We start from the raw sequence: 27,352 nt of genomic DNA, 5'->3' as shown, positions 1-27,352 counted from the left end.
GTACTTAAAAATTTGTAGCAAAAAAATAAATTGTGAGTGAATTTTTCTTGGTCATATTCTAACCTGAGTTACACCAGAGTAATCTGGAAGTTCACTAATTCCATTCCTTACGTGTGGTTTGTAGCACTGAATAACAGAAGTTAGATTGCTGAGCTCTTTGATATCTTCAAAGCAAATAGTTCACTGTTCCAATAAAATTTAGGTTTCTTCTACGCATTCCAAAATTTGAATTCCATGTTTTTATCTTTAAATCAAAATCAGAGTTCTCATCTAGATGTATAATTTTAAAATGTTTAAACTGTCACTTAAAGCACAGTATTGTGTTTCATTTTTATTTCAAGTGGGCTGTAACAACAACTATGCTCTCTGTTTTTTTTTAATGACTTTTAGTATGTTACTCTAGATTACTTTCATGAAAATATTTTAAAGTTTATTTGCATTTCATTTCTATCAGCGTTTTTGGTCATAGGTAGGGACTACCGCAAAGAATATCTAAGCATTCTTTGCTTTTGCAAGGCTCTGCAGTGATTTCAGATAAATCATGAATACTGTAAGCTCCTTAGGGCAGCAGATTAAACTTAGGTGTTTGTTAGTTGTCTTGCACAAGGATAGCTGTCTCAATGTGGTGGGTATTAAAAATCAGACAAGAGTTGTAGTTCTAAAAGATAAGTTGTATTTCAGTAGCATGTAAAAACGTTTGTTTTTCCAAATGACAATGGCCTGGAAGAGGAGCTTTCAGTCCTGTTTCTGGCAACAGGCCAAAGGGTTGCCAACGATATGACTAAAAGGAGACAATCTTGTTTAAGATTGGGAAATCTTGGTTAATCTTCAGTATTAATGGAATTTTGAGCAAACCCCCCGAGCAAAGAAAAATCTTCATTGTCTTTAGTTTTAGCAAGGAAAGTCATTTGGTAAGGTGGAAAGCTTGAAAGTCCCCTTTTTTTGCACAATAGCTTAATTCTGAGACTGAATTACACAGATTTGAAACATGAGCCTATAAAATTAACTGAGTTTCCCTTGATACCATAGCAAGAGATTCAGTACTTTTCTAAGCATTTCAAAAAGACCTTTGGCAGCCTGCAGCTTTGGGTATTCTATCCCTCTGTCAGGCACTTTATCAAGCCATGAGGTAATACATTTTAACTCTAAACTTCATCTCTAGTGAATGGATTGCATTTATTTGTAACTCGGTGAGTTCAGTGCATTAATTTTCTGTGTCAGTCACCATATCACTGGGACTAGGAGCTTACGTGGGAACCATGGGAATGGAAAGCATGAATCTCTACAGCCTGAAAGGGAAGCTGGGACCTCTGGAACATGGGCTCAGAGATCCAGTAGAGGATTTTCTGATTTAGAGACACTGCTAATCAGGATGGCCATTTAACTCAAAAGCAAGAGATCTTAGTGTATACTAATTGCAATTTATCCTAGGTCTTCATGTATGGAAATAACTTTATGTGTATAGTGTGATTGATATGAAAGTGGCTGCTTGTGCAGTTTAACTCACATGTGGAGATCATTTTAAGCTCTGGGCCCATGTTTTTTCATGGTATCCATTAATTTCAGAATCTTATGTGTATACTGTAATTTCACGTCTTATCTCTGTGAAGTAGAGGACAGCCACTCTAAATACCTCACTCCTTTAATTTCAGTTGTGGCTGAGATGAGAGTTTGGATGATCTATTTATTCAAAGATAGGTCCTTTAAGAACTTTCTTTAGTAAAATGCTTTCTGTGTATTTTAGAAACTTCATCTTAACCATTAAGGTGCGTTAAAGGAGATACCAAAAGCATTTCTAGTAGAGTAAAACAACTTCACAGGTTATAATTTTTAGCCACTCCTTAAAATACACACATTCTTAGTGCAAGGGAGCTGTTTCAGGAAAATGAAATTGAATTTGTAATTCCTTTCTCCCTCCAAATTAGAAATTATTTCAGTTTGAGATTATTTTTTTAATGTAGTAGGTAAGGATAAAGCTGTACAATGCTTCTGAATGTTAATGGGAGTAATAACTGTATTTCTGTGCATTCTGCTAAAAAAAAATCCCTCTTTGCTTGTGTGCACATATATTTTTTTCAAAATTAAATAAATTAATTAAGGGCTGAATAAAAATAAATATTATATAGCAATACCAGAAATAATAGGTTCTGTCATTTTGCTAATCCTCCTCTCCCAGGGATAACAAAGAATGAATTTACATTAGTAAACACTAACAAGAATTCATTACTGCCCTCGCAAGAGGTTTGGAGAAAATGAAATAACATGGTGTATTGAAGAGGAAAGATGGGCAAAGGATTCTTGCAGTCTTGCTACAGAGGTACAACCAGGTTAATGCAGAGGAAGGATTCTCACACTGTGATTGACTACATTCAGTTTCAAGAAAATCACATTTAAAAAGAGTTTGTTTAATCAATAGCAGACAGTGTTATAGCTGGAATAGCAGTTAGAACTTCAACATTTTCATTGCATTTCTAGTTAGGCACCAAATAAACTTAGTTCTTTGGGCAAGGAATCATGCGAGTGGCATTATCACAGAATATCCTGGAACCAAAGGCAGACTGGGAGCAATGCTGTGTTCAAATCATTAGTAGTCAAAATGAAACTAGTGCCGTAAAATCTTGAGGGCATGCCTCATATATTCTTAAAATGCTTGCCCTAGGGACTGATTTCAGTGTGGTTTTCCTTCTTGTGGACACAATTGATTGCATACAATTAGTCATTTAAGATATGCCAGCAGGGTATGTTGTGGTGTCATAAAAAGACTCAAAACCCAGCTTATTCAAAGCTAACTCATTATTGAATTATTGAGGCTGCCCACTGTCTATTCTATTCTAGTTCTGGTTCACTAACTCGGATCTCTTCTTGGGTTTAGGATTCACAAACATTCTTTGTGTTGTTTTTCCTGTATGGCTATTCATGTGTACAACATGTACTTCAAGAGCCTAGACAATTATATTATTTACCCCAGAAGGCTACTCAGTGCATTCCTATTTTCTGTATTTTCTAGTGTTTGCTGTCTCATAAAGACCTTACCTCCTGCTTTATCGAACTTCTCAGTTTTGTATATGGTGATTTATTGTGCTTAATGAAGGTAGCAGAATTATATTTGAGCCCATTAATTTTGTAATTGCCAGTACATTCTAGTCTGCAGTTGGTGCACACTGAATACTGAAAAGTGTCTTTTCAGTGGGAAGTTCAGCAACCTGACTGCTTTCTGTTTGCCATAAACATAGAGCTGTTCTTTGGACAACCAGTCTGAAATGCACATCCTTTTTCTTTAGGATATTGTGGTTTCCACTGAATGCTGGGCAATTATTGCTAACTATACTCTGGGCAGAAAATTACACAGTCTGAGACCAATCCACTGGTCATGGACTTCAGTTTGTCTAAACCTTGATCAGAAATTTAGCATGGGCCATTTGGGCAGCCGAGGAAGAGTTCCATCTGGAGTAAGAGGTGAGTGTAGTGGCCAGAACACTTCCATAGGCAGCAAAATAACTTGAATCCATTCAGTTTGACTCCTTCTGAAATGTTGTGAAGAGCCTGGTCCTCCCCTTCTAGTAATTCAGGCTATGGACAAATGATGAATATGTGGATAGCCTGTCATAGACCTCACGGTCATGATGAAGACCTTGATGCAGTATTCATGTCCCCGGGTTGCTGTAGTTCTGAGGAGGGCTAGATGGCCTTCTCTACCTGTCTCATTGAAAACATGGGCATGCATTAATTTAAGGGTCCGTCTGCAGGATCTCTGTTCATCATTTTAAAGGTGTCTGTCAGAATTTGATACCCTGAGAGAGGAAAAAAAATAGAGAAAGCATATCCCCCTAAATATCCCTAGTGTTTGCCCCTTGTGATGTTTGCATTTGATTAATGAAAATAGAAGCTGAAGCTTTTTGGTGTTGGGGGCATCACAAAAATAGGAATGGTCATCAGTTAGTTGGAAAGGAATTTGCATGCCACTGTTCAATGTGCTGTGTTCTCATGCTGCAATAGCATGGAGTGATCACTAATTAATATATCTGTTTGCAAGGCTGCAATAAATGAAGCCAAGAAAAATGAGATGACAGGAAAACAGCATGAAGAGCTGGGGCTAGAAAAAAAAACCACTTCCAAACCAGTAAGATTCTGCTTTTCAGCTGGGAGAACTGCTATTAGTTTGGGTAATTGTTTTTTCTACCAAAATGAAGATTCAGGTGGTAAAGAGAGCTGATTCATGGAAGACACAGAACATTGCACTGCTTGCAGCCTGTTAGAGCTGAACACACACAATCTGTGTTGTTTTTTCCCCTTTTTCTATTTTTTTAAGTAGTAATATCTGAAGTGGTCCCCAATGGCAGCTTGTATGTAGGGGCTAAAATCTGGAATTCCCTAATTTCTCCTATTTTCTAATAAAAACTATTACTGTACAAATGTAGATTATTTTCCCCCATTATTTTAAATTGGAATGGTTTTAAAGGGGTGCTTTTTGGTGGAGCCTCTGAAAGTTGGGGTCCCCTGGTGATTGTGATCACAGTCTCACTGAAAGCACTTGGGGTTGTTGGTTTTTTTTACATCAAATTAATATTCTCGTCACTCAGTGTGAAGTACAGATTTGACAATAGAGCAGCTTCGTCTTTGTTAAAAACTTGCAAAGAGTTTCAGAGTTGAAAGGCTGAGTAAATCTTTATATCTGAGGAGGTAAGCTTAGTGTTATTTCTTGTTTTTAACAGCGCTGTACTGGCGAGCTGCAAGCTGTCTGAACATTGGAGAGAGACCCTTTGGGAGCTCCATTGGTTTTCAGCAAGTCTTTGCATGCAGTGTGTTTGTACTAGCTGAAGACAGCGCATGGCTCTCTAAATAATTTACAAGTTGATTAATAGACTCACATGGGTATAATTAGAAGAGGGAGAGACAGCAGCTCCAGTAACGGGTACAGTGCTTGGGGGAACTAGAGACTTTATTTTTTTTAAAGAAACTTTCTAGGGTGCTGGGCGTTTGAAGATAAGTTGGGAAGAGCTCAGTGCCTCTTCCCTTTTGAAGTGGAAATAGGACAGTTTGAATCCGTCGAGTTTAATTTTTCACAAGCTTTAGGGGCCCTGCAGTGCAACTCCCTTTTTATTATTGAAAAAACTCTCCATTTTTCTTTCATTTTTCACACACATGCACACACACACACAGAGCCCAAACAGTAGCTAATAAACAAATTGATTTTCTACTTTATTTAAGTTAGTTTTATAACGATGCTATATGTACACCTCAATCACAAATATACTGTGTAAAGTTATGGAGATATTTATGAATGCACTATAATTTATGATTTTTAAGAAACCTTCACCTCTGTTTGACAATGCTTTTGAAGTAGCTCCGTTTTTCAAGTCAAACTTTTGACTTTTCCTCTGGGACTGCTACAAAGGTTTTCTTATGGAAAATAGGTAGCAGTCTTTTTTCCTACTAGGAGAAAATTGGTGGTCAAGAGAACAAAATAAAATTTATTTATTTTTCCTGTTTTAATAAAAGATGCAAGGTTGTAGAATAGGAAGTTTGACATGAAGGCAGAGAGGGAGTAAGTTGTCATCTTCTTTCCTGAATTTTACTTTTTTGTGTATGTTGAATCACTAAATATGATAAATTAGATGCCCTTTTCCTTTATTTGAAAATCTAGAATATATTTTTCTTTACACACCATACAACAATCAAGATTGTCATGTCTGGCTGGCAGATATTCAAGGCTGAAGCAAGTCTTGGGAGACTCAGTCTACAAAGCCATTTTTAAAGCCTTAAATGGGCCATCCTATTGAAAAGTAAAAACAAAACAGCAAAAAACCCCACACCCTAAAAAGCTAACACTGGAAGCCAGAGCAGACAAAATCAATGTGATTTTATTTAAGAGTCTAGTGCAGTTGTTTCCTGGAGCAATTGTGATAAGAAGTCAGCCAGTGGGTATTGTCCTCCTTATATAGATTTTGCCAGTCTTCTGGTTTTGCAGCTCTATTCGCTGTTACTTTACTGAAGTATCAATAGTACAATATTAGGCATCCATTGTACTATACAATGCTGCTGAGATCTGGGGGTTTGTGTAAGGAAGTGGGTATAACAGGTTGTAAGTTAAAAGGTCTCAAATGCTCACCATGGCTTTGGCTCTGCTTTGGGTATCATATGCACAGAATCAGGCTCCTATATGAAACAGACTTTTTTAATGGCAAGCAAAACATTTAATAACTCTTGGGTGTCACTTTACATATTTGAATGTCCTATTAATGTAGCTGGTAGGTGTCAGGAGGAACAGCAAGGGGAGACTCCCAATTACTGGGGATTCAGAGTACGTCCTGGCCCAGGCCTTGCTACTGAGGACAACAAACCCCTCATCACCCTCCCTTCTCACCACATGGGGAATGCCAAGATGGGTTTCACTTTATCAGACCAAATTTATTCATTTTTGTAATCACTGTTAAAAAGGGGTTTGTAGGCCAAATTCTGCCTGTCAGAAGGCCTGTGTGCTTCAGTAGGGCTGAACTAGGTTAGAAATAAGGAGGAAAATGAGGAACATGGTTGATAATGGAGGTGATGTGTTACATGGGTTAGAACTGTGGTTGCTGTCTTGTGTCTAGCGGTATTCTCCCTGCAGAAGCTGAAGTAGTAAAAAAAAGTAGTGCACGTATACATTTTGTTACTACTTTTAGAAACTTTCAGGTTGGAAGCATCCCTGTGAGGTAATTCAGAGTAGCTGTTGTCTTGCGGGTGGGTAAACTGAGGCAGAAAACGAATTGAACTTGAGCTGCAGCGCAATTGGTGAGTGAGGGTGGATGGGAACCTGGGTGTATGAAGCCAGGTTATCTCTGCACCACTCCTGTGTCAACTACCCACAGACGTTGAAAACATCCCAGAGGCCTTTTAGTGGGGGGAAAAATGTTTTTTGTGTTTGCATGCTGAATAATCAATTTGGGCTGAATTTCCATTGCTAAATCTGAAGATACCACTAACAAGTGTAAGGGGCTGGAATCTTACCTAGTCACTGAATGGGATCAGGTGTAGATTCCTGGATTTCTGACTTAATAACTATGGAAGAAAGCAAGATGTGCTCCTTTCATGGGCATTTCTGAAGGTCTTCGTTTATCACCTATCATTTGATCTATGATTTGAATGGTACCTGTTGCAAAAATGTCATCACTTCCTCTTTAATGCGGCTAATTCCTATTTTAAATTACTAAAAACCATAAAATAACAGGTTCTGGTATATTTGAAGATAAAAAATATAAAATGTAGAAACAAAATACTTTACCATACTGTTTATTTTAGTGTATTAAAATAATCATTCCAGTTCCTGCAGGGACCCATTGTCGGCAGTGCTGTATATGTAAAATTAGTGGCATTACATCTCAATGTAAATTTGCCATTTGATGAGGGGACTGACCGGGATTTACTGCTCCTTGCAAACGCCACGTTACCTCGGGGGTTTTCCACGCCGCCTCTTCACCTGCGCTGGCTTCGGGACCCGGAGCGCCAGCGAGGGCCGCGGGGTCTTACTTACGGTACTTAACGGAGAGCTTCAATCATGCCGAGGTGTCGGCCGTTCACAGCCTCGGTACCGGGCGCCGCCGCTCCGCGCTGCCCGCCGCCCCCGGCAGGTGGCGGTAGAGAACAAGGGAGCTGGGCCGGCCGGGCGGGGCTCCCCCCGCGCCTCGGCGCTTGCGGGTATAAAGCGGCCTGTGCCCCCCAAAGCGAGAGGTACCGGGGTGAGGGTTTATTGCCTACAGCAGGCTGTGCGCTGTGGAACGGGGCAGCAGCCCGTGGTCACGAATCTGGGGTGTTGGCAGGGTTAGATTCAAATACCGATCGACCTATGGGATGGTAAATCACTGCTGAATTGTTGTCTGACGCGTTAAAACCCATTTATAATTGTTACCGTCTCTGCGGACCTTAATGTGGGTGAGAAAATAGAATGCTTCTCTAAAAGACCTGCATGAAATGACCTGTTGTGGGTAACCCAGAGTTTATAGAACAATAAAATAAGCAAATCTCACGCTTTGCTAAATTTAGGATTGACAGGACAATCCAGGGAAGTAGCCTTTGGCGGTAGTTTATACTCAGGGCAAGATGTTAACTGTCAAGCCTCAGGCATCTGAATTAACTGTGAAAGTCTGCAGACCTAACCTAAAAAAATTCTTCAAGAGAAGGGTAAAGGATAAATGGACAATACTGTCTAAAGGACCTGAAACTTTTTGCAGCACAAAGCTGCAAATGCAGATGCATTTATGCTGGACTTAAAATTGAGCTTTTATAGGTTTGGAGAAGTGAGTCAGTGCAATATATGGAGGAGGAATCAATTTAAATATGATAATCGTATAGCTTGGAGCACTGACAGCACTGAAGCTATAGGAGAATAGTGCCCTGTAATCTCCCAAGTATGTGCCTTTAACATTCTGTTACTTTTGTCTGGAGCAGATGGCATGATTTTGTAACTGATTGCCTGATTCAGTTTTCTATTAGTCCTGCAGATCTATCGGTTGGGTAAGAGCTAATGGGCCACACTCCTATGAGTTTCATGAGGAATTGCTTTTCCTAAGGAGTACCTTCTACCTCTGAAAACCTTTGAAGCTCTGGGAAGTAAATTTATTTTTTAAATGGTCTGATGATTGACAGCCCTGGAGATAGAAAATCCCTATGTGTCCACACAGCAGTTCCAGCATGAGCAGGAGCACTTTAAGCCTCTATTGCCTGTCCCCTGCCTGATCATAGCCATGAATTGATTAGATCACTTCTTAGGTCCACAGCTGCTAATTCAGCTGTGTAGTCTAGACCATTAACATGGTTGAGACAGAACAGGAGATAAAGGAGGTTTGGTGTGTAGTATCCATGTTAGGCAAGGATGTATGCATGAATAAATTACATTTCTGTATGGAGCTGGCCTCATTCTGCCACATATACCATTTCTGAGGTTCACCATGACCGTGGTCCACAGTTCTGTATGGTGCTGTCGGCACAGGGCATCACTGTAGCTCAGCAGCTCTGCAGCATTATGTCTGAGGGGTGAATTTTACTCCTGCACTTTCATTTCTCGCCTTAATAGAGATGTGCTTCCACATTACCTAATCTGGATATCTCTTTGTAGCACGTTGTAATTTTGACAAGAAACTTATCTTTGGACTTCTCTAATGATAAAGTAAAGTCTCTCTAGAGTCTCATTCCCCCAACTTTCAGAGTTGGAAACTCACACAAGCTTATGTTGAAAAGGAATTGATTATTCAAAGCTCTTGTGCTTCATAATCTACTTAAAACATGTAGATTGACTGTCTCATCAGAAAAGCTCTAAATTTTACTTTGCTATATAGCCCACTGGGTCATGTGTTTAAGGCCAGGAGACCTCTGGCTAGTTACTTACAGACCATGTGCCCCTCCAATTACAGGTTATTAATTTGCCTTACATTCAAGAGACAGTTCCACATGAGTGAAAAGGAATACCATATTGCAGAGTTCTTCATTACCTACTCTGTCTGTACTGCAGCAAAATAAGAATAATACTGATTTCTTTCTTCCTTTTTGCTTCCTTTTTTTATCCCCCTCTGGTCTGTGGAAGATGTTTTACAGTTTTAATGCAGCTGTTCTAAGTGTGACTATTCCTGTTCAAGGGCAGCTGATGTACTTTGTAATGCCATTGAACAGCCAACAAGCTATGTTCCCCTATTGTGTTGAAGTGATAGGTATGTTTGCTAATCAAGAGGAGAGCAGAGCTTGCTGCCTGACTTGTTTATGTTTTATTTCTCACCATCAAGCTTTAGAGGGAGGCACAGAAAATATGTAAGCATCTATATTATTCAGTGATGTATATATGTACATGAGCATACAAACAATCTAAAGTGTATTGCTGGTATCTTCTAGTCAGTCATCACTGAAATTAGCAGGGTGTCAGGGTTAGAACACATCCCCAGTGTTACTCAAGATACCCCAGACCTAACATGTCATTAGATAAACTACTAATTCATTGCCACTTCATCTTGATTGTTTTCTTCCCCTCTTGTGATTGCTTCAATTTTGCTCAAAAATAGTGACCAAATTGGAGGATTTTGATCATAAGGATTCGCAGAAGGCCTGTGGGAAGTGATCACATAGAGAGGATGCTGCCTGGTTCCCATCACAATTCCTTTCTAATTTTCTTGTAGGCTGTAATGTTTCTACTTCCCATATGCAGGATTGAAGCTATTTGGCCCCTGGAACTGGAGAATCTCCTATGATCTGCTGAAAGCTCAACAGCCCAGCCTACCACCTTATTTCTCTGTGGCATTCCTGGGGCTTTCAGGCTCTGCCTCGGATTCCCTATTCGGCTCACAGGGATGTCGGCTCTGGCAGAATACCACTTTAGTGCAGTTTCACTCAGGGTTTGTAGGGTTTATCCCAATCCATTGCAAAACTGTTTTAAGCATTCTGAAAATGTTTCCAGAAAAAAAAAACACACCACAAACAACCCAAACCAAACATGTAATTTGGCATCCTTGTAAATCCACGTTAATGATTCCAGTAGGAATCATGATAAAATAGCATGCAGCAATACAGAAAATTTAGTGCTGCAGCCAGAGATTCAGGAGTACAGGAATATTGCACTAGTCTTTGTATGGAATACATCCTGGGGAAAGAGAAGGTGGGATTTTCTTTTTTCCTACTAGGATGTCTTGGATTTGAATTAGTTCTTGTAACCTGGAGGGTGGGGAGAACAACTGCCCTGTAAAGAGCACTGAAATTCTGCTGTTACCCCCCCTATGCCTGCCTGCAGCTCAGGTCTTAGATAAGTATCATCTGCCTAATAACGTTTCTGCCTGCTGCTGCGCTATTGTGTAGTTAATTTTGTGAATCCTATTTTTAATGGAATGCCTAGTTTTGCATTGTCATTTTGCTCTCTGTCAAGTGTCTGGTTTTATTCCATCCCTTTTTTCTTTCAGCAGATGGAGAATATTCATCCCCTTAACCTGGGTTTGTTTTTTTTTATCATGTGAAGTAGATATCCTCAATTAATACACTAATCTGTTTTCTAATTAATTCCCTGTGGTTTTCCTCCCTTTTTGCTGGTACATTGAATCCTGAGCGCAATTCTGTAAACTCAGTAATTTGATTATTTAAAGGAGAAGTAATGAATTTCATGCTAGAGGTTTAAGTCATTAGGAAATGTTAAATTTCAGGAAGCAAGTGGATTCTATCATTGTGGTTTAAAACCTGCTTGTACTCAGGGTATGAATGTGCACTGCTAATAATGTACTCTACTAAAATACAGGCACATTCCTGTCAGCTAGTCCTAAAGCGAATTGCATTGTTAGAAATGTGACACTTTTACTCTCCTACGAGCAATTGTTGTTGTATTTTTGTATGCAGATGTGATGGCAGAGTGAGTATCAAAACATCAACATTCCATGATGTGGATTTATGTAGCATTTTTTATCACTTGTTTCCAGTAGAGGCAACAGTGTATAAGACATACTGTACAAATAAAGGGAAGGGGCTCTCCTCGCTGCTTGAAAATTGTTTAGTCTGCTTCTTTGGGAAGTAGCTTGAGGTGATTTTGCTGACCTTTCTTTGGGGTTATTTAACACTAAGCCCAGCAATTGCAAGAGTCCTTGGAAATTTTATAATCACTCTTGGTGAACTGGAACATTTAATTCTTCTGTAAAAAAAATAAAATAAAATCACAAGATATACATAGATAAACAAAGATGTTTAAGTGTCTGATTGAAATATTTCAGTGAAAATACGCAGGATGCCTCCTTACCATTATGTCCCATTAAATAGTGTTTTAAAAGCTGCATAGTAATTGTAACCCCAGTCATCATCTTGCTGATGATCTCTCTTGCCCTAAAGAAAAATAATAATAAAGAAAACTTTTATCTCTAAAATTAGGAGCCATCAATGCAGTAATTACACTACTTGAAATACATTTCAGAAATCTATTTTCAGTTGTAAAAGCTTCAAGCCTTTGGGCAAATGGAAGAAGTACTGCACCCAGCCTGCTGTGGCAGAGCCATTGTCATCTGTGAAGTTAAATACAGAATGCTACAGAAATTTCTTTCCTGTTTTAGGGTTTCTTTTTCACAAGTCAGGTCATTATTTTTGCATTTTGATGAGATTGTGTCACACATTTCACTGTGACATCAACCCAATAGGGCTGAGAGGAAAAACTACATTGCAGAATTTTGTAGGCATCAGTTTTTACCAAATACTTTGCTTTAGTCCTGCAGTTCTTTACAAGTTTGGGGTTCCATGGTACCACTGTAAAGATGTAAAAGTCAACAGTAACTCCTCTCTCCATAATCTATCAATCATAAATGGGAATAACTCTTTTGTGTTTTAGTTCCTATAGCAGTCTAACCAGAAAAAGTAGCATGTATTTTCCTTAATTGCAGACTCAGCATACAAAATAAAAAACATCTTTTGAATTCTTTGCAGTCCCAGATGAGCTTGTGATGAAGATCCTGACGGAACGCTTAAGTGCACTAGACTGCATGACCAATGGATGGGTGCTTTATGGCTTCCCAAGAGATGTGGAGCAGGGAGAACAACTGCAAGAATCTCATTTTGTTCCAAACAGGTACGATATACATTTAGTAATCACAACATTACATATATGAAAAAATTGTTTATGGAAAGATACTTATCTTTATTGGCATTGTATAAGCCATTGCATCTTATTTATTACTTCCTTAGCTAGAAAAGGGGTCTTGCTCCTGGAGAGTAGGAAATGGAGCGCTGGCCTTACAAATCCTCCAGATGGCCAAACTGTGGGAGAGAGAAGAGGTTTGTTGTTCTGGTTATTTGTTTGAGTCGCCTCTAAAGGCAAAGCATAAGAAATGGATTAAAATTTGGATTATATCAGAAGGTGTATTTTATTTGCAGCAGGAGGGGGATCTACATCTTCTTTCTTTAGCGTTGGCATAATGTCATAGAAATATATTAGTATTGTGAGAAGCTCATTATGAGACATTTGGGTTTTGTGAAATAATTAAAAACAACATGAGAATTATATTTTATTTGAGCTATAATGAAGTGTTCAGAAATGTAATACAAGAGAAATGAGCATCAAAAGAGAACTGTTGTGACTGTCAGGCAAATAAAATAGGGTTACTCTTTACAACTGGTCCAAAGGCGGTGAGGTTTTGAGATGCTGGTGTACTCATCAAAACTGACAGGCTTTTCCATTCCCCTCCCAATGGTTCCTGGTTCAGTCCATACCGCTGGCTGACATAGTGGCCATTCCAGAGGCACACACTGGAAATCTGTAGACTTTTATGCTTCCAGGATGTTATTCTTACTTGAAAACTCATAGTGGAAAAGGTGTATTACCCACGTAAGCCTTTAAATTGGCAAAGTTACTCTTCCTGTGTCTTTTGTGTGGCTGCCCTCAGTCCCCTCCTCTATAGAGGGCATAGTGGAAAGATGTGAAAGGGTAAGACTGAGTTGGAGAGAGAAGAGAGGAGAGTGAAAAGGGAGGGAGTTAGCAGAAGTCATGGTATCAAGTATGTGAAAGTATGTGAAAACAGCAGTGGCTTGCTTTATTAAAAGTAAGATGGTACATACCTTAAGCAAGGATCCATTTAATGAAAAAAGGGAAAAGGAATCTTGAAATGTTACTTAGCAGTTAAGTAACATTTCCCATGGATTATTCCTCATGTGCATTCAGAAGGTAGGTCCTGAGTCCCTAAACATGTATCTGAGAGCACTGTGAATACTCAAATATTTGAGTGCCAGGTGCTCCTTTACAGGATCAAGACCTCATCAAGTGAAGAAGAACAACTCATAAAATTGTATGTGTGGAAATCAGGCACTGAGCCGGTTGCTCAGCTTCCATTTTCTTTAAAGAGCTCTGCATACCCATATGAGTTAAGAATTTGGCCCCTCCAATTTTCTACAGGGGTTGAAGTAAGGGACAAAAATAGACATCATGCTATCTGATTGATTTTGGAGCTGGTATTTTCCAGGCAACTGAAGTAGTAGGTATATAAGGGAGAGAGGGTGATTATAAACAAAAGGACATATTGCAGCATAGGATAGCAGGGCAGTAATTCAGTTTCAGTTGTGATGCTAGTTATAAAACACTATCTGCAGAGGTGGTGTTTCTGACATCAGGAGAAAAACCTGATAGAATTATAGCCTTGAAATCAATCTGGGAATAGGATGCAGAAATCTATAAATCAGACACAGAGCAATCTACAAAGTCTCATTTTTAGGAGGGCTCTGTTGATGAAATTAGATTAAAATAAATTTACATATATATCAAGTTTATTATTAAAATCTAGTCACATCAGTAAACAAAATTATTTGTGAAAGAGTATGTTACTCTGTGTTTTGAACTCAAAGTAGACCTCTTTGGCTGATCAGAACCCAGAGTTATTGTCTGCTTGTCAAGTCACAAATCTATTCCTTAGAGCTAATAAATGGTTAGTGTTCAAATACTATGTTTTATCTGACTCCCACCTCATAAAGCTAGTACACATAATACTAAATTATACAGCATTGAGCAGGATCAGTCTCCTGACTCCTCCATCTTATGGAAAGAAAAACAAACCTAGTAATTGATGGTAGAAAAGAAGGAAAATAAAGTTATTTGAAAACAAACAAAATGGGCTATAAAGTTTGTTAAAATGTAATAATAAAAAAACTCATACAGCATCAGCCACTGCACCCAAAGAACTACCCTGGAACAAAAAGGAAAATAATTCATTTTTCCACTGAAAAAGTAAGGTACAGGGGTTTCTTTAAATTAGAATTTGCAGTAGAGCAAAGGTTTGCTTACAGCCTGATGCAGGAAAACCTGCCTTATCGGACAAAACCTGTCGACTAAAAGACTGCTCTTTCTGTACTCAGAGAAGACATGTATTGCTTTCTATGTTCCTCCCTATGAAGCAGTTACTGCTTAAGTGGACAGGATCCTAATCACATTGAACTGTGGCAGCCTTTAGGGCAAATAAGAAGCTGAATCTATTAGTGGACTCTCAGCTATCTGGTAAAAGAGCACCATTAACCACTTAGTGCCTATGGTAAGTGGGAATCCAAATCTAATTACAGGTTGGCATCTGAAGCTCGGAACTACTAATGCAAAGGACTGAATTCAGTTCCACATCCAAATGCATGTGAATAGGTATTTTAGTTTTTAATTTTCGATGCTTGAGCAACAATAAGAAATACATAGTAAAACCATAGATAGTTCTAATATGCTGAAAAGCTCTATTTGGTATCTACCAAAATATTTCTTACCCCTTCTGCTCTCTCCCAAACTTACAGTTAAAATAAGACTCCGCAGCAGCAGTATCATCTGTTCAATATCTCTTGTCGTTAGCTTTAGCTAGTTTTTGACCAGCTGTGTGTTGGTTCCAGGCCAGTTGAAGGCAATCAGTAGTTTAAGAACTCCCTGAGCTTAGAGGGTCGTCTGGACAACTGTCTAATAGCCCATTTTGCTTGACTTTACAGTCTCTTTTTCAACACTGTCCTTTTGGCCTCCACCGTATATCATATGGAAAGGAGTTTCACTTTTTCACTGACTGTCACATGAAAAAACTTCACAGTGTTTTTTCTGGGTTCCTTTCTTCTACTGAGAAACAGGTATAAGCATTCCCTGTTCATGTCTCCTAGCACTCCTGATTTTATAAGCTGCTTGTGTATGACTGTTCAGTCATCTCTTTCCCAGGCAAAGAACTTGGGTCTGTTTATCCTTTGTTTTCCTAAAAGTCATTTCACTATTCTGATCATCCTGTCTCCCTGTTCTCTACCTTCTCTAAATTCTTTTGATTTGATGGGACAGCCAGAACTTCATTCAGTTTTGAGGGTAACACTGGATGTATATATGTTAACATAACCTTTTTTTAGTTTTATCTCAACTCCATTACTCCTAATTGCTGATAATCTGTTGGATGATACTGTGATATTTGTTGGAATATCTCGTGTGTGTAGACTATTGAAGAACAAACAAGAGGAATTAGAGATGTGTGCATGTCTACTGGGGTATGATATAATAGGCATCACAGAAACATGGTGGGATGGCTCCTATGACTGGAGTGTTGGAATGGAAGGTTACAGGCTCTTTAGGAAAGACAGGCCTGGCAGGCGGGGAGGGGGAGTTGCCCTTTATGTTAGGGATAGACTGGAGAGTATGGAACTGTGTCTGGGGACAGGTGAGCAGTCCACAGAGAGTCTGTGGGTCAGGGTTAAAGGGAATATAGCTATGGGAGACATTACTGTGGGGATCTGTTACAGACCGCCTGATCAAGGAGAACCTGCGGATGAAGCACTCCATAGGCAGATAGGAAAAGCCTCACGCTCACAGGCCCTTGTTCTCATGGGTGACTTCAACCACCCTGACATCTGTTGGAAGGACGGTACGGCCTGGCACAAGCAATCCAGGAGGTTCCTCAATTGTGTGGAAGACAACTTCCTTCTGCAAGTAATAGAGGAGCCGACAAGGAGAGGTGCCATGCTTGACCTCGTGCTCACCAACAGGGAAGGGCTCGTTGGAAATGTGACTCTCCAGGGCAGCCTTGGATGCAGCGATCATGAGATGCTCGAATTTGAGATCCTCGGGACAGTGAGAAGAGCGTGCAGCAAGCTCACTGCCCTGGACTTCAAAAGAGCAGACTTTGGCCTCTTCAGGAACCTGCTTAGGAAGGTTCCATGGGATACAGCCCTAGAGGGCAGAGGGGCCCAAGACTATTGGTTGATATTCAAGGATCACCTGCTACAAGCTCAGGAGTGTTGCATCCCAACCAGAAGGAAATGCAGCAGGAGGGCCAGGAGACCTCCTTGGATGGATAAGGAGCTGCTGAGGAAAATTCAAATGAAAAAAGAGGCTTATAATAAGTGGAAGCAAGGACAGGTGGCATGGGAAGAGTACAGGGATGTTGTCCAGGAAGCTAGGGACCAGGTTAGGAAAGCTAAGGCCCAGTTAGAATTAAACTTAGCTGGAGGTATTAAAGATAACAGGAAGGGATTCTACAGGTACATAGCAAATAAAAAAACAGACTAGGGAGAATGTAGGCCCTCTCAGGAGAACTGGCTACACAGGATTTGGAGAAGGCTGAGGTTCTGAATGACTTCTTTGCCTCGGTCTTCACTGGCAAAGGCTCTGACCAAACCACCCAAGTCTTGGAAGGCAGATGCAGGGACTGTGAGAATGAAGACCTTGTGCCCACTGTAGGAGAGGAAGTGGTTCGAGACCATCTTAAAAATCTGAATGTGCACAAGTCCATGGGTCCTGATGAGATCCATCCACGGGTCCTGAAGGAGCTGGCAAATGAAGTGCGAAGCTGCTGGCCATCATATTTGAAAAATCATGGCAGTCAGGTGAAGTTCCCGATGACTGGAAAAAGGGAAATATAACCCCCATTTTCAAGAAGGGGAAAATGGATGACCCAGGGAATTACAGAGCAGTCAGTCTCACCTCTGTGCCTGGCAACATCTTGGAGCAGATTCTCCTGGAAGGCATGCTAAGGCACATGAAAATCAACAAGGTGCTTGGTGACAGCCAGCATGGCTTCACTAAGGGGAAATCCTGCCTGACCAATTTGGTGGCCTTCTATGATGGGGCTACAGAACTGATGGACAGGGGTAGAGCAGTTGATGTCATCTACCTGGACATGTGTAAAGCGTTCGACACTGTCCCACACGACATCCTTGTCTCTAAATTGGAGGGACATCAATTTGATGGATGGACCACTCGGTGGATAAAGAACTGGCTGGATGGCTGCATGCAAAGAGTTGCGGTCAATGGCTCAATGTCTGGCTGGAGACCAGTAATGAGTGGTGCCCCTCAGGGATCGGTGTTGGGACCGGTCTTGTTCAACATCTTCATCGCTGACATGGACAGTGGGATTGAGTGCGCCCTCAGCAAGTTTGCCGATGACACCAAGCTGTGTGGTTCGGTTGATACCCTGAAGGGAAGGAATGCCATCCAGAGGGACCTCGACACGCTTGTGAGGTGGGCTGATGCCAACCTTATGAAGTTTAACCATGACAAGTGCAAGGTCCCACACCTGGGTCAGAGCAATCCCAGGCACAGCTACAGGTTGGGCAGAGAAGAGATTCAGAGCAGCCCTGCGGAGAAGGACTTGGGGGTGTTGGTTGATGAGAAAATGAACATGAGCAGGCAGTGTGCGCTTGCAGCCCAGAAAGCAACCGTATCCTGGGCTGCATCAAAAGGAGCGTGACCAGCAGGTCGAAGGAGGTGATCCTGCCCCTCTACTCTGCTCTTGTGAGACCTTACCTGGAGCATTGTGTGCAGTTCTGGTGTCCTCAACAGAGAAAGGACATGGAACTGTTGGAACAAGTCCAGAGAAGGGCCACGGGGATGATCAGGGGACTGGAGCACCTCCTGTATGAAGACGGGCTGAGGAAGTTGGGGCTGTTCAGCCTGGAGAAGAGAAGGCTGCGTGGAGACCTCATAGCAGCCTTCCAGTATCTGAAGTGGGCCTATAGGGGTGCTGGAGAGGGACTCTTCATTAGGGACTGTAGTGATAGGACAAGGGGTAACGGGTTAAAACTTAAACAGGGGAAGTTTAGATTGGATATAAGAAGGAAATTCTTTCCTGTTAGGGCAGTGAGGCACTGGAATGGGTTGCCCAGGGAGGTTGTGAATGCTCCATTCCTGGCAGTGTTCAAGACCAGGTTGGACGAGGCCTTGGGTGATATGATTTAGCATAAGGTGTTCCTGCCCATGGCAAGGGGGTTGGAACTGGATGATCTTAAGGTCCTTTCCAACCCTAACTATTCTATGATTCTATGAATACAGTGTTGCTTTCATTGAAAACGTATTGAAAAATCACAAAGTGTCACAAATCTCAACTGAGTGTGTACAGACTCAGTGAGTAGCCTAAAAACCCTTTAACTCAAGATCTCTGTAGTTAAAGTTGTAGCCTGGTTCATGTTAGAGTTCTCCTCAAGCTGATAAAGCATCTGTGCTGATGGGCTCTGCTGCTAAGTGTGTCCTGGGATTCTCAGTTCCCCTATTCCATCATTTCCTTTGTTTTTTTCCATCTGATCTGAATCCAGGGTCAATTGATTTATATTTCAGTATTGACTAATTATATTACAGTTGAATCTACAAACAATACAAGTGGACAGACAAAGCTGGGCAGGGGAGGGATGAACTTGAGGATTGATCAAACAATACATCTATAATATCTCAAATATCCATTTTTCCAATATTATAGTTTTCTCTTTCCCCGTAGAGAAAATAAACAGCACTTGCTTCTCTGGTGCAAGTTTTCCAGCAGTGTTTTATTTGGTCTTCAAAATGGTGTGGCTGTATCCCTGATTATGTCATCTTTTTACATAATATATTTAAAGCTTCTTTTTTATCACACTGCTAAGAACCTGTATTCAAACAGTACAGGATAACGAAGCTCCTAATTTCTAAGGTAGAATCTGTGAATACGTTGAAAAGGGAAAAATCAGAATGGAAAAGAATATTTTTATTTTAACTAGTTGGTCTTTACATGGGGCTTTCGTATTTCTGCAGCTGATCCCAATGTGGATTAGGGATAATAAACAGCCTATTAATGGAGGCCTGAACTAGGAAATGGAGTTTGAATCAGCAGCAAAATTCAATGGCTGGCGAAGGTTAATAACTCCATTACTATCAGCTCTATTTTTTAGCCGTTTGAAGAGCTAGGTGTTAGCCTTATCTTACTCCTCATTAATTGAGCTAATAGAACCCCTGTGACCCTACCATGCTGCCATTATATGAGAGTTTACCAGACATGGACTGGAATACTTATCACTGAATATGTATTCCTCAGATTCATTTTTATATCAGAAATATTTTTGTTAAAGATTGGCTCTCTTCAGGTTTCTTTTTGGCTGTTCATTTCCTTGCTGCCTCCTGTAACAGCTACATATTTGGAAATTAAATGTAAATGACTTAATTAAAATCCTATCAAGGAACAAGCTAAGTCCCAAAATAGTTGCATCAAGGAAACATAATAGTGATTGAATTATTCTGACATGGGAAAATCTTACAGGGCATTTTTAAAACTTTGGCCTAATTTAAACGATGGATATTGTGTATTTATAATAGATGTGGTTTTAATTGGTGGCATACAAAAATCTGATGAGGAACAAAGAAGAAATACTATAATTATATCTTATTTTCTCCTCGTTTTCAGGGAGAAAAAAAAAACAAAACACTAGAAAAATAATATGGTAATCAAGGTACTAAATCAGTAGAATTAAATTTGCCTGCACCAGGGAGGGAGAGAAACAGTAGGAAAAGTCCAAGTGCCTCATGTAGGATTTTGCTTAATTTATAGAAAGTGTAGTAAAAATAATAGGCAGATGAATTCTGTTTCAGTCATTCTCATTTTTTGTCTCTTCTGATTAGAAAGCAGCTCACTCTTACCAGAGCCATTATATAGTTGCTGGTTTACTGACTATTGTCTTCACTCATGCTAATTGGTTGCCTTTTTATTAGCACTTTGGATATCAATTCTCCCATCTCAGATAGTCTTTTTGTCCTCCCTGGCATGTTCAAAGGCAGAGTGACTGGTTTGGTAAAAACTAAGGGCCGAGACACTGGAAACTAAAGGGGCAGGATCTTCTTGAGGTCAGTGCTGGATTTATGAAACAGAAATGTATTTTGGAAAGTGTGGTTTAGGTGATGAAGTCTTCATCACAAAGTTTTTCTTCCCAAACAAAATCCATTACAGATTGTGTTTACTGGGCAAACTTAATGAATCTTCCTCTCACCTGGATTGGTGAGTGATCCATCAGCTTCACTGAGTGAGTAGAACCAGTTTAACCCATAATTGCTACCCTTGTAGCCTTTTCCAAGCTACAACATTTCAGCCATTGTGTTAGCTCTCCATGCAAGTGTTTTGAGACTTACCCTGTTCATTGACAAGATTTTAATTAAGTCCATTATCTTTGTTTCATGGTCTGCCTCTGTTGCAAAAGGCATTGCTGAGCAGTCTGTAATGGGCAAAATATATCAGGGAAGCTCCAGTTACCTTATGTGTAACAGCTGTGCATAGAAAGGTGTAATTGCTCTGGCATGAAGGCTCTGTTAAGCAGTCACACCCATGGGCTACTTAATAGTGACAACTAATTCTCCACAGGCAGTGCAAAAGCTGCACACACACAGGCTCTTGCCCTACACAAAACTGATGGAAGCAGCTCCTTAAGCAGACTGGATGATTACAGTAAAAACTTATCACTTCTGTACATTCTACCTGTCCTGTATCAGTACCATAGGAACCTTTCTATCCTGGGGAAAGGGCTTAATGTGCATCTTGAGCCAACAATAGCAAAACCTCAAACTCAGATTTAAAATTCTTCCATTGGCTTTCAGTAGGATGCTGCATTTGCTCTCACAAGTTTATTCTGTTCCAACATGAATAGAAGGTATATTTGGCATCAGCTGTGGGAGGCAGGTATTATTTTTAGAAGTTACCTCATACAAGCTCCTTTTGATGGAGTTTGTGTGGTGAAATCCTGGATACAGCAATTAAGGAGGTCTCTGATTTCAATAAGCTTCCTAAGTCTCCAGGAAGAGAAAGGAGAAAAGCTTCTACTTCTAAGTCAATATTTTTATTTTTGTATTTTAAGCACCCAAAGCCACATGCAAAATCCTGCCATTCTTTTTGCTGCTGAAAAGAGGGTTGTTCTTCTGCAGTAGCTCTCTCTCACAAATGAGGAGATATTAGGAGATGTGAAGACTGCTATCACCTATAGATTGAAACCATTTTTCTCAGAAGATGCCACTGGTATCAAGACTGCCTGAACTCAATACCTAACTGGAGAGAGAGAAAACTCTGTAAGAACAGTAGATAACATCCAGGATAACATTCAGGCTGAGAGAGTTGGGGTGGTTCAGCCTAGAGAAGAGAAGGCTCTGGGGAGAACTTATAGCAGCCTTCCAATACCTTAAGGAGGCCTACAAGGAATCTGGAGAGGGACTTTTACAAGGGCATGTAGAGATAGGACAAGGGGAATGGCTTTAAGCTGAAAGAGGGGAGATTGAGATGAGCTCTTAGGCAGAAGCTCTTCCCTGTGAGGGTGGTGAGGTACTGGCACAGGTTGCCCAGGGAAGCTGTGGCTGCCCCATCCCTGGCAGTGTTCAAGGTCAGGCTGCATGGTGATTGAAGCAACCTGGTGTAGTGGAAAGTGTCACCATTACATCTGTACAGGTTAAAACTGAATTTATGGAAGCCTGTTACTGCAATTGCTGTCTGATACTGAGAAACTACATTACAAATGCACATTACCTTTGAACTCCATCATTACTAAAATTCAGGAATTCTGGAATTAAAACTTAAGATTGTGCCAGCCATGCTCTGATTTAGTAGTCTCTTTGGGCCTGAGACTATTCCCTGAGTAAGCCATTACTCAGAGCTAGCGTGTGTGGCAAAATTGGCCCATACTGAAAACCACAGGCAGAACAGGCATTATGCTTCTTTTGCTTAGATTCTCCAAGCTGAAGATCTGGGAAGACAAGTGCATCTGTCTGTAGCAAATATAATACGGCTTGGGTGATTAAAACTGTCAAGTAATATTGCATATTGAATGGAGACTAGTTTGTCATTACCATGAGGATTAGAAAGTGTAATCTTCATTAAAACATCAGTGGATTTACTGCTGTTTGCCTTGGAACAAGATATTTGCTCAGAATTTTCTAGTAAGTATTGCAAGTACAGGGCAATTTAAAGAGCAGAACTGAAAATTGTCATAGCTTATTCTGTGGGAAAGATGTAGGAATGATCCCTTCTGTCTGACAAATGCACGGTTTCTAATTCTATTCTTCTTTTCATATAACTGACCCAAGATCAAGGTGCAGCCACTTACAAAATGATTGTTTTATTTAACCTGCTAGAAAATGCTGCTACTTTGTGAACATAATTTAAGCTGATTTTCAGGCTAAGTATATAGAAAGAGCAGTTCCTCCTCAGATACTTCTAGTGAAATCGAAGGATTTGTACTGGCTCTAAATGTGCCTCAACGTTAAAGAAAATAGGAACAAAATAAAGAAATCATCTGGTTTCTCAACCCCTTGAGTCCTGGGGGCTCTTCAGATTGCCGTATTTTTCTTAGCAGTGTTTGCAGTAAAACACTGAACTGTCAAAGCAAAGTATGTGGTGAACTTGCCATATTTCTGTAAAGTTCACTTTCTCCTTTTAAAAGTACAGTTCCTTCACAGAAGTCTCTTTCCAGTTGTACATTTCTAACCTCCATGGAGGAGACTGCATAGGATTAACTGGTGCAGCAGCAAGCCCTTACCTTTCATTGCACCATTCAAATTATAATCTCAGTTTGGAAACTTTCTGCCATTTATTTTCTTTTGCTAAAACTGTTACTGCCACTCCATTATACTGAATCCAGCCTTTTATTAACTGTGAATAAACTGCTGAAATGCATTTTGCATTGTAATTATTAAAGAATTCCTTATATTCCAATTCTGTAATTATTAAAGCAAGTAGCTGTTACTCAGAAAAATCCAACAAAACACAGCAAAACCACTGATGGCAGGAGAGAAGCTTGGGTGTAATGACAGGGAAGATGTAAGACCAGATGCAATTCTTAAGGTCTCTTCTGTAGCTGTGTATTTGCATTACAAACCTAGGAAGTTTGTTCAGTGCAGTTTCCACATTGTCCTGTCTGCAAAATCTTGAGTGGCTTCCTCTGATTTCTTAAGCATCATGTTGATTTACTGCAAAGTGTAAGGGGGGGTCCAGATTCAGGCTGGATATTTGGTTTTAGTTCCTGACTTGTACAGAATTTCTCAGGTGGTTCCTAAGTTTCTCATCATGCCACAGTCCTTCCCTTACCCCTACCTGACCCTGCTATAGATCTCAACTGTTGTTTTACCTTGTTGATGTTTTGTCTATATTTGCTTTAACCAGCTGCCCCTCTTTGCATGCAGCACTGGGACTCATCCCCTCTCTCCTATCAACAATAATTAGCCTTGTAAGACTAATGGAAGAAATTGTGTCTAATTACCCTGTTGAAGGCCCAATTATGTTATTAACATTTGTGGTCTATAAGCTAATGATGAGGAGAGCCTCTCATTTGCATAGCATTAAGTTAATTGAGCTGGAAGCTATGGGGTGGATAGCAGTGATGATAGCAGGATTCTGTTACAGAATGGATAATGATGACCGGAGCAGGACGATTCACCTGACAGGTTTATTAATTAACAGCTATCTGATTACCTAAAAGAAATGGCAAGTGGCAGCTCTTCTGAAAGAAGCGGCAGTATTGTTTTAATGAAAGATGCTATATCACTGCTGATATTTGGGGCTGATTGATGTTAATGGCAGTGTAAGCCCTTTACTGGAAGCCTACACAAAAACCTGTTCTGGTTCCTCCCTGCCCTTGTAAAAACATGCTGTGAAGGTCTGATATTTGTGAATATGCCCAATTCTCACACGGCGCACGAAGCAGCTCTGTGCCAGTGGATTTGTGTGCCTGTATGAATAGCATGGTCTGAAAATCCTGCATTGTTATGTAACCTGGAAGTTTTGCCCTTGGAAGAACCAGAGGACTGGATTTTTGTAAACAGGTTTTTTCCCATTCAGATCTTAGGGAGGATTCTATGTTGTATCAGGGAGAAAAAAACCATAAACAGTCAGCTTTTCACATTTTCCTCATGTGTACAAACTGCAAGTGAAGGTTGAGTGCCCCTACCTTCAATTTATTTCTGAGTACAAACAGACATGCAAAGTTGTTAGGCATCTTAAGGAACAGGAATCCTTTTTATCTGAAACAGTTCTAAGAATAAAAATCCATCTTTTTATTTTTGATTAGCTGTCGGGTTCTGTCTGGTTAATTTGGTTAATTCCAAACCCATTGTAATTCACAACAGATTCAGAGTCTTGTTTGAACTATAGTACCTTTTAGATGAAATAAAATCCCCACTCTGTTTAGAAGTTGTCTGTGCAGTCAATCCAAGGCTCACTTGCTATGCAGTTACTCATTGTTGGAAGCCCACTTCTCAGTTCTGAATGTCAAATACAGCTTCCAGTTCACAGATCTTCTTAGAGTTTTTTCAGCTACATTGAAGAGCCCATTATTAAATCATGGGAACTCCAGACATTATCCGGTGACTGAGATCCCCAGTTCATCCTGGACATCTTTTGACCAAACCTGTCCCAGGAAAAAAAAGAGAATACTACAAATGTTAACCTTTCAGAGAATGACTTTTTATCCATTTAGGTGGCCTGAAGATTAGTGTTTCAATAGTAATAAATTTGTGAAGAGTAAAGACCTATAGACAAAATACAATCACCATTATTTTGCCACTGGAGAACTTACCTGCACAGTCTTCCTGCGTTCTATGACTGGCATTTGTTGAGTACAATGGAGCTCAACTTTGCCTTGATCTGATATGATAAAGAGGCCAAAAGTTTAGTTTACTGAGTACGTACAGACATTCACAAGTTGCCACAGGCACTTTTGGTCAGAAGGAGAAGAAAAATGAAAAAACAAAGATGAAGGAGTAATCCTGGAGTCAGCTAACAGTGTGGTCTGTTTACTGGTTATGGCTCACAGCCACCAGCAGAAATAGAGAGTGCACTGCAGAGTGAATTACTCTGTGCAGCTGCAGATACCCGTGTGATGTGGAGCAAGCAAGGGAGATGCATTTGTGTAGCACTTACAAGGATCATCCTCCATCTCCTTCTAGTTCTGTTGGCTCTGTACCTAGGCTGTGTCTGGCTTGGTACAGAGCCCAATGTCCACAGCTCTGTAGGAATTACCTAAAAAGGTTGTTCAGAAAATCTAGCACAATGAATAAATGCCTTTGCTGGAATCTAAACCCTACATCCTCCTGGTCCTCATTAACTTTCTGTACACGATGTTGGATGGAAATATCTTTACTGTATAAATTAGTTTTTCTGTAAGGTATTCTGTAGTTCACTACAATGCCTTGCTGTATAAAACAGACAAACACAGCGTCAAGCCAAGATCTGATAGGTCAGAAATTATGTCTTTAATTCAGAGTTCTGTATAGAGTGCTCATAAAAGCTTGATCATGATAGAGGGGGCAATAAACATTTGGGAACATAAATATTTCTGTAGGAAATGGCTTTGTGAAACATTTAGTTGTTGACTAATAAGAACAACAGAGAAAATCAGGAGAGTAGAAATCTCTAGGTACTAATCTGATGGGTTATATATGTTGCAATGATAAGAATGTTGAGAGAGAATTTTTATGGGTGGAGTAGCAACAAATACATTGAGTCCTGTATTCATCTTAGCCCCACTTGCTATCTCTGCTGCTCCAAAATTCAGCTTTAAACCTAGAAAAGCAGTGGATGAGACCTTGGAGTGCTGTGCTGCTCCTCTGCTTGGACACAAGGGTGTAAGTCGTCTGAATTTGCGCGAGTTCAGTGTTTTGAGCAGGCAGGGCAAAGCCTTGGAGTCTCAGGCCATGATCAGATGTTCACCAGAAGAATGGATCAAAATCTACAGAAGGCCAAGCAATGTTTGTTGTCAGGGATGGACTGCAGGAGAAAATACAGCTATGTGAGGATTTCAGGGGAAATGATGCTCTTTCTTTGTCTCTTGTTTTTCTGGAACATCCATTGTGTGAGTATTTAGGCATCACTACAGCCAGACAACACAAGGAAATATATAAAAGCACACATCAAAAAGTATTTTAAATAGCCAAACTGTAGAACAAAACATTCTGGCAACAGAGCTGATGCCCTTGTCTGTCTGTAGGCTAGAAAATAAGAAAGAAGCCTATAAGAAAAATAAAAACAACCTGGGAATAGCCAATTAGGTTAGAAGTGATGTTTTGGCTGCGAGGATTTTGAGGGCTGTAGAGAAAAAATAGTATAAGATTAGAAAATGTTTGTCCATCCTGTGTGACAGATGTGGGGGAGGATGTAATCATTTGTTACTTCTCTTTTTTTCCTCTGGAAACAGCAGCAGCAATGAGCTGGCAGGCACAGTGAAATGCAGTTAGCAAAAGTAATGGGAGTTGAAAGTTTGACCTTTTGTGATGGAAATTTGATATGAAAAAAGGGTCTTTTGATAATTTCTCTATCCAATCAGCTATGGGAGATGTCTTGATCCTGTTGCCTCATTTGCATGCTGACTGATCTCATTTGAAAACCCAATCATTCAGAAATACTGGGACGTCAACAGAAATGTTACAAGGAGTTGTTTTATCTGAAAGGTCTGCAGGGTGTCATCTCTTGTTTTTCACTCCAGTGGCCTGATCTCTTCTTCATGATTCCATGTTTTTATTGGCAGTATAAGCTGAACATATTGAAATGCAAATAGCCCTTTCCACATTGAGCCAAAATATAGGAGTGGGGTTTTTTTGTGTGATTGATTATATCCAGGGCACTTAAAAGGCAAGGAAGAAAATACTTCCTGCAGTGCCTTTGATATCTTGACATTGGAA

At 40.1% G+C, this 27,352-nt stretch overlaps 1 protein-coding gene across 3 annotated transcripts in view; it reads left to right on the top strand.

Annotated features, from left to right (window-relative positions):
* AK8 (adenylate kinase 8) overlaps nucleotides 1-27,352 on the top strand; it is a 67,690-nt gene that overhangs the window by 27,864 nt on the left and 12,474 nt on the right. For all 3 annotated transcript variants that reach the window (XM_057401603.1, XM_057401601.1, XM_057401604.1), the window contains exon 11: nucleotides 12,409-12,550. In XM_057401603.1, coding sequence (XP_057257586.1) covers nucleotides 12,409-12,550 — 142 coding nt within the window. The remainder of the gene's footprint in view (nucleotides 1-12,408; nucleotides 12,551-27,352) is intronic.

The sequence above is a fragment of the Pezoporus wallicus genome, unplaced genomic scaffold, assembly GCF_028554395.1.
Source record: "Pezoporus wallicus isolate ANWC-B61680 ecotype Strahan unplaced genomic scaffold, APGP_CSIRO_Pwel_v1 contig_8013, whole genome shotgun sequence".
In the NCBI taxonomy this organism is placed as follows: domain Eukaryota; kingdom Metazoa; phylum Chordata; class Aves; order Psittaciformes; family Psittacidae; genus Pezoporus; species Pezoporus wallicus.
Note: the sequence above shows the minus strand (reverse complement) of the source record. Positions and strands in the feature narration are given on the sequence as shown.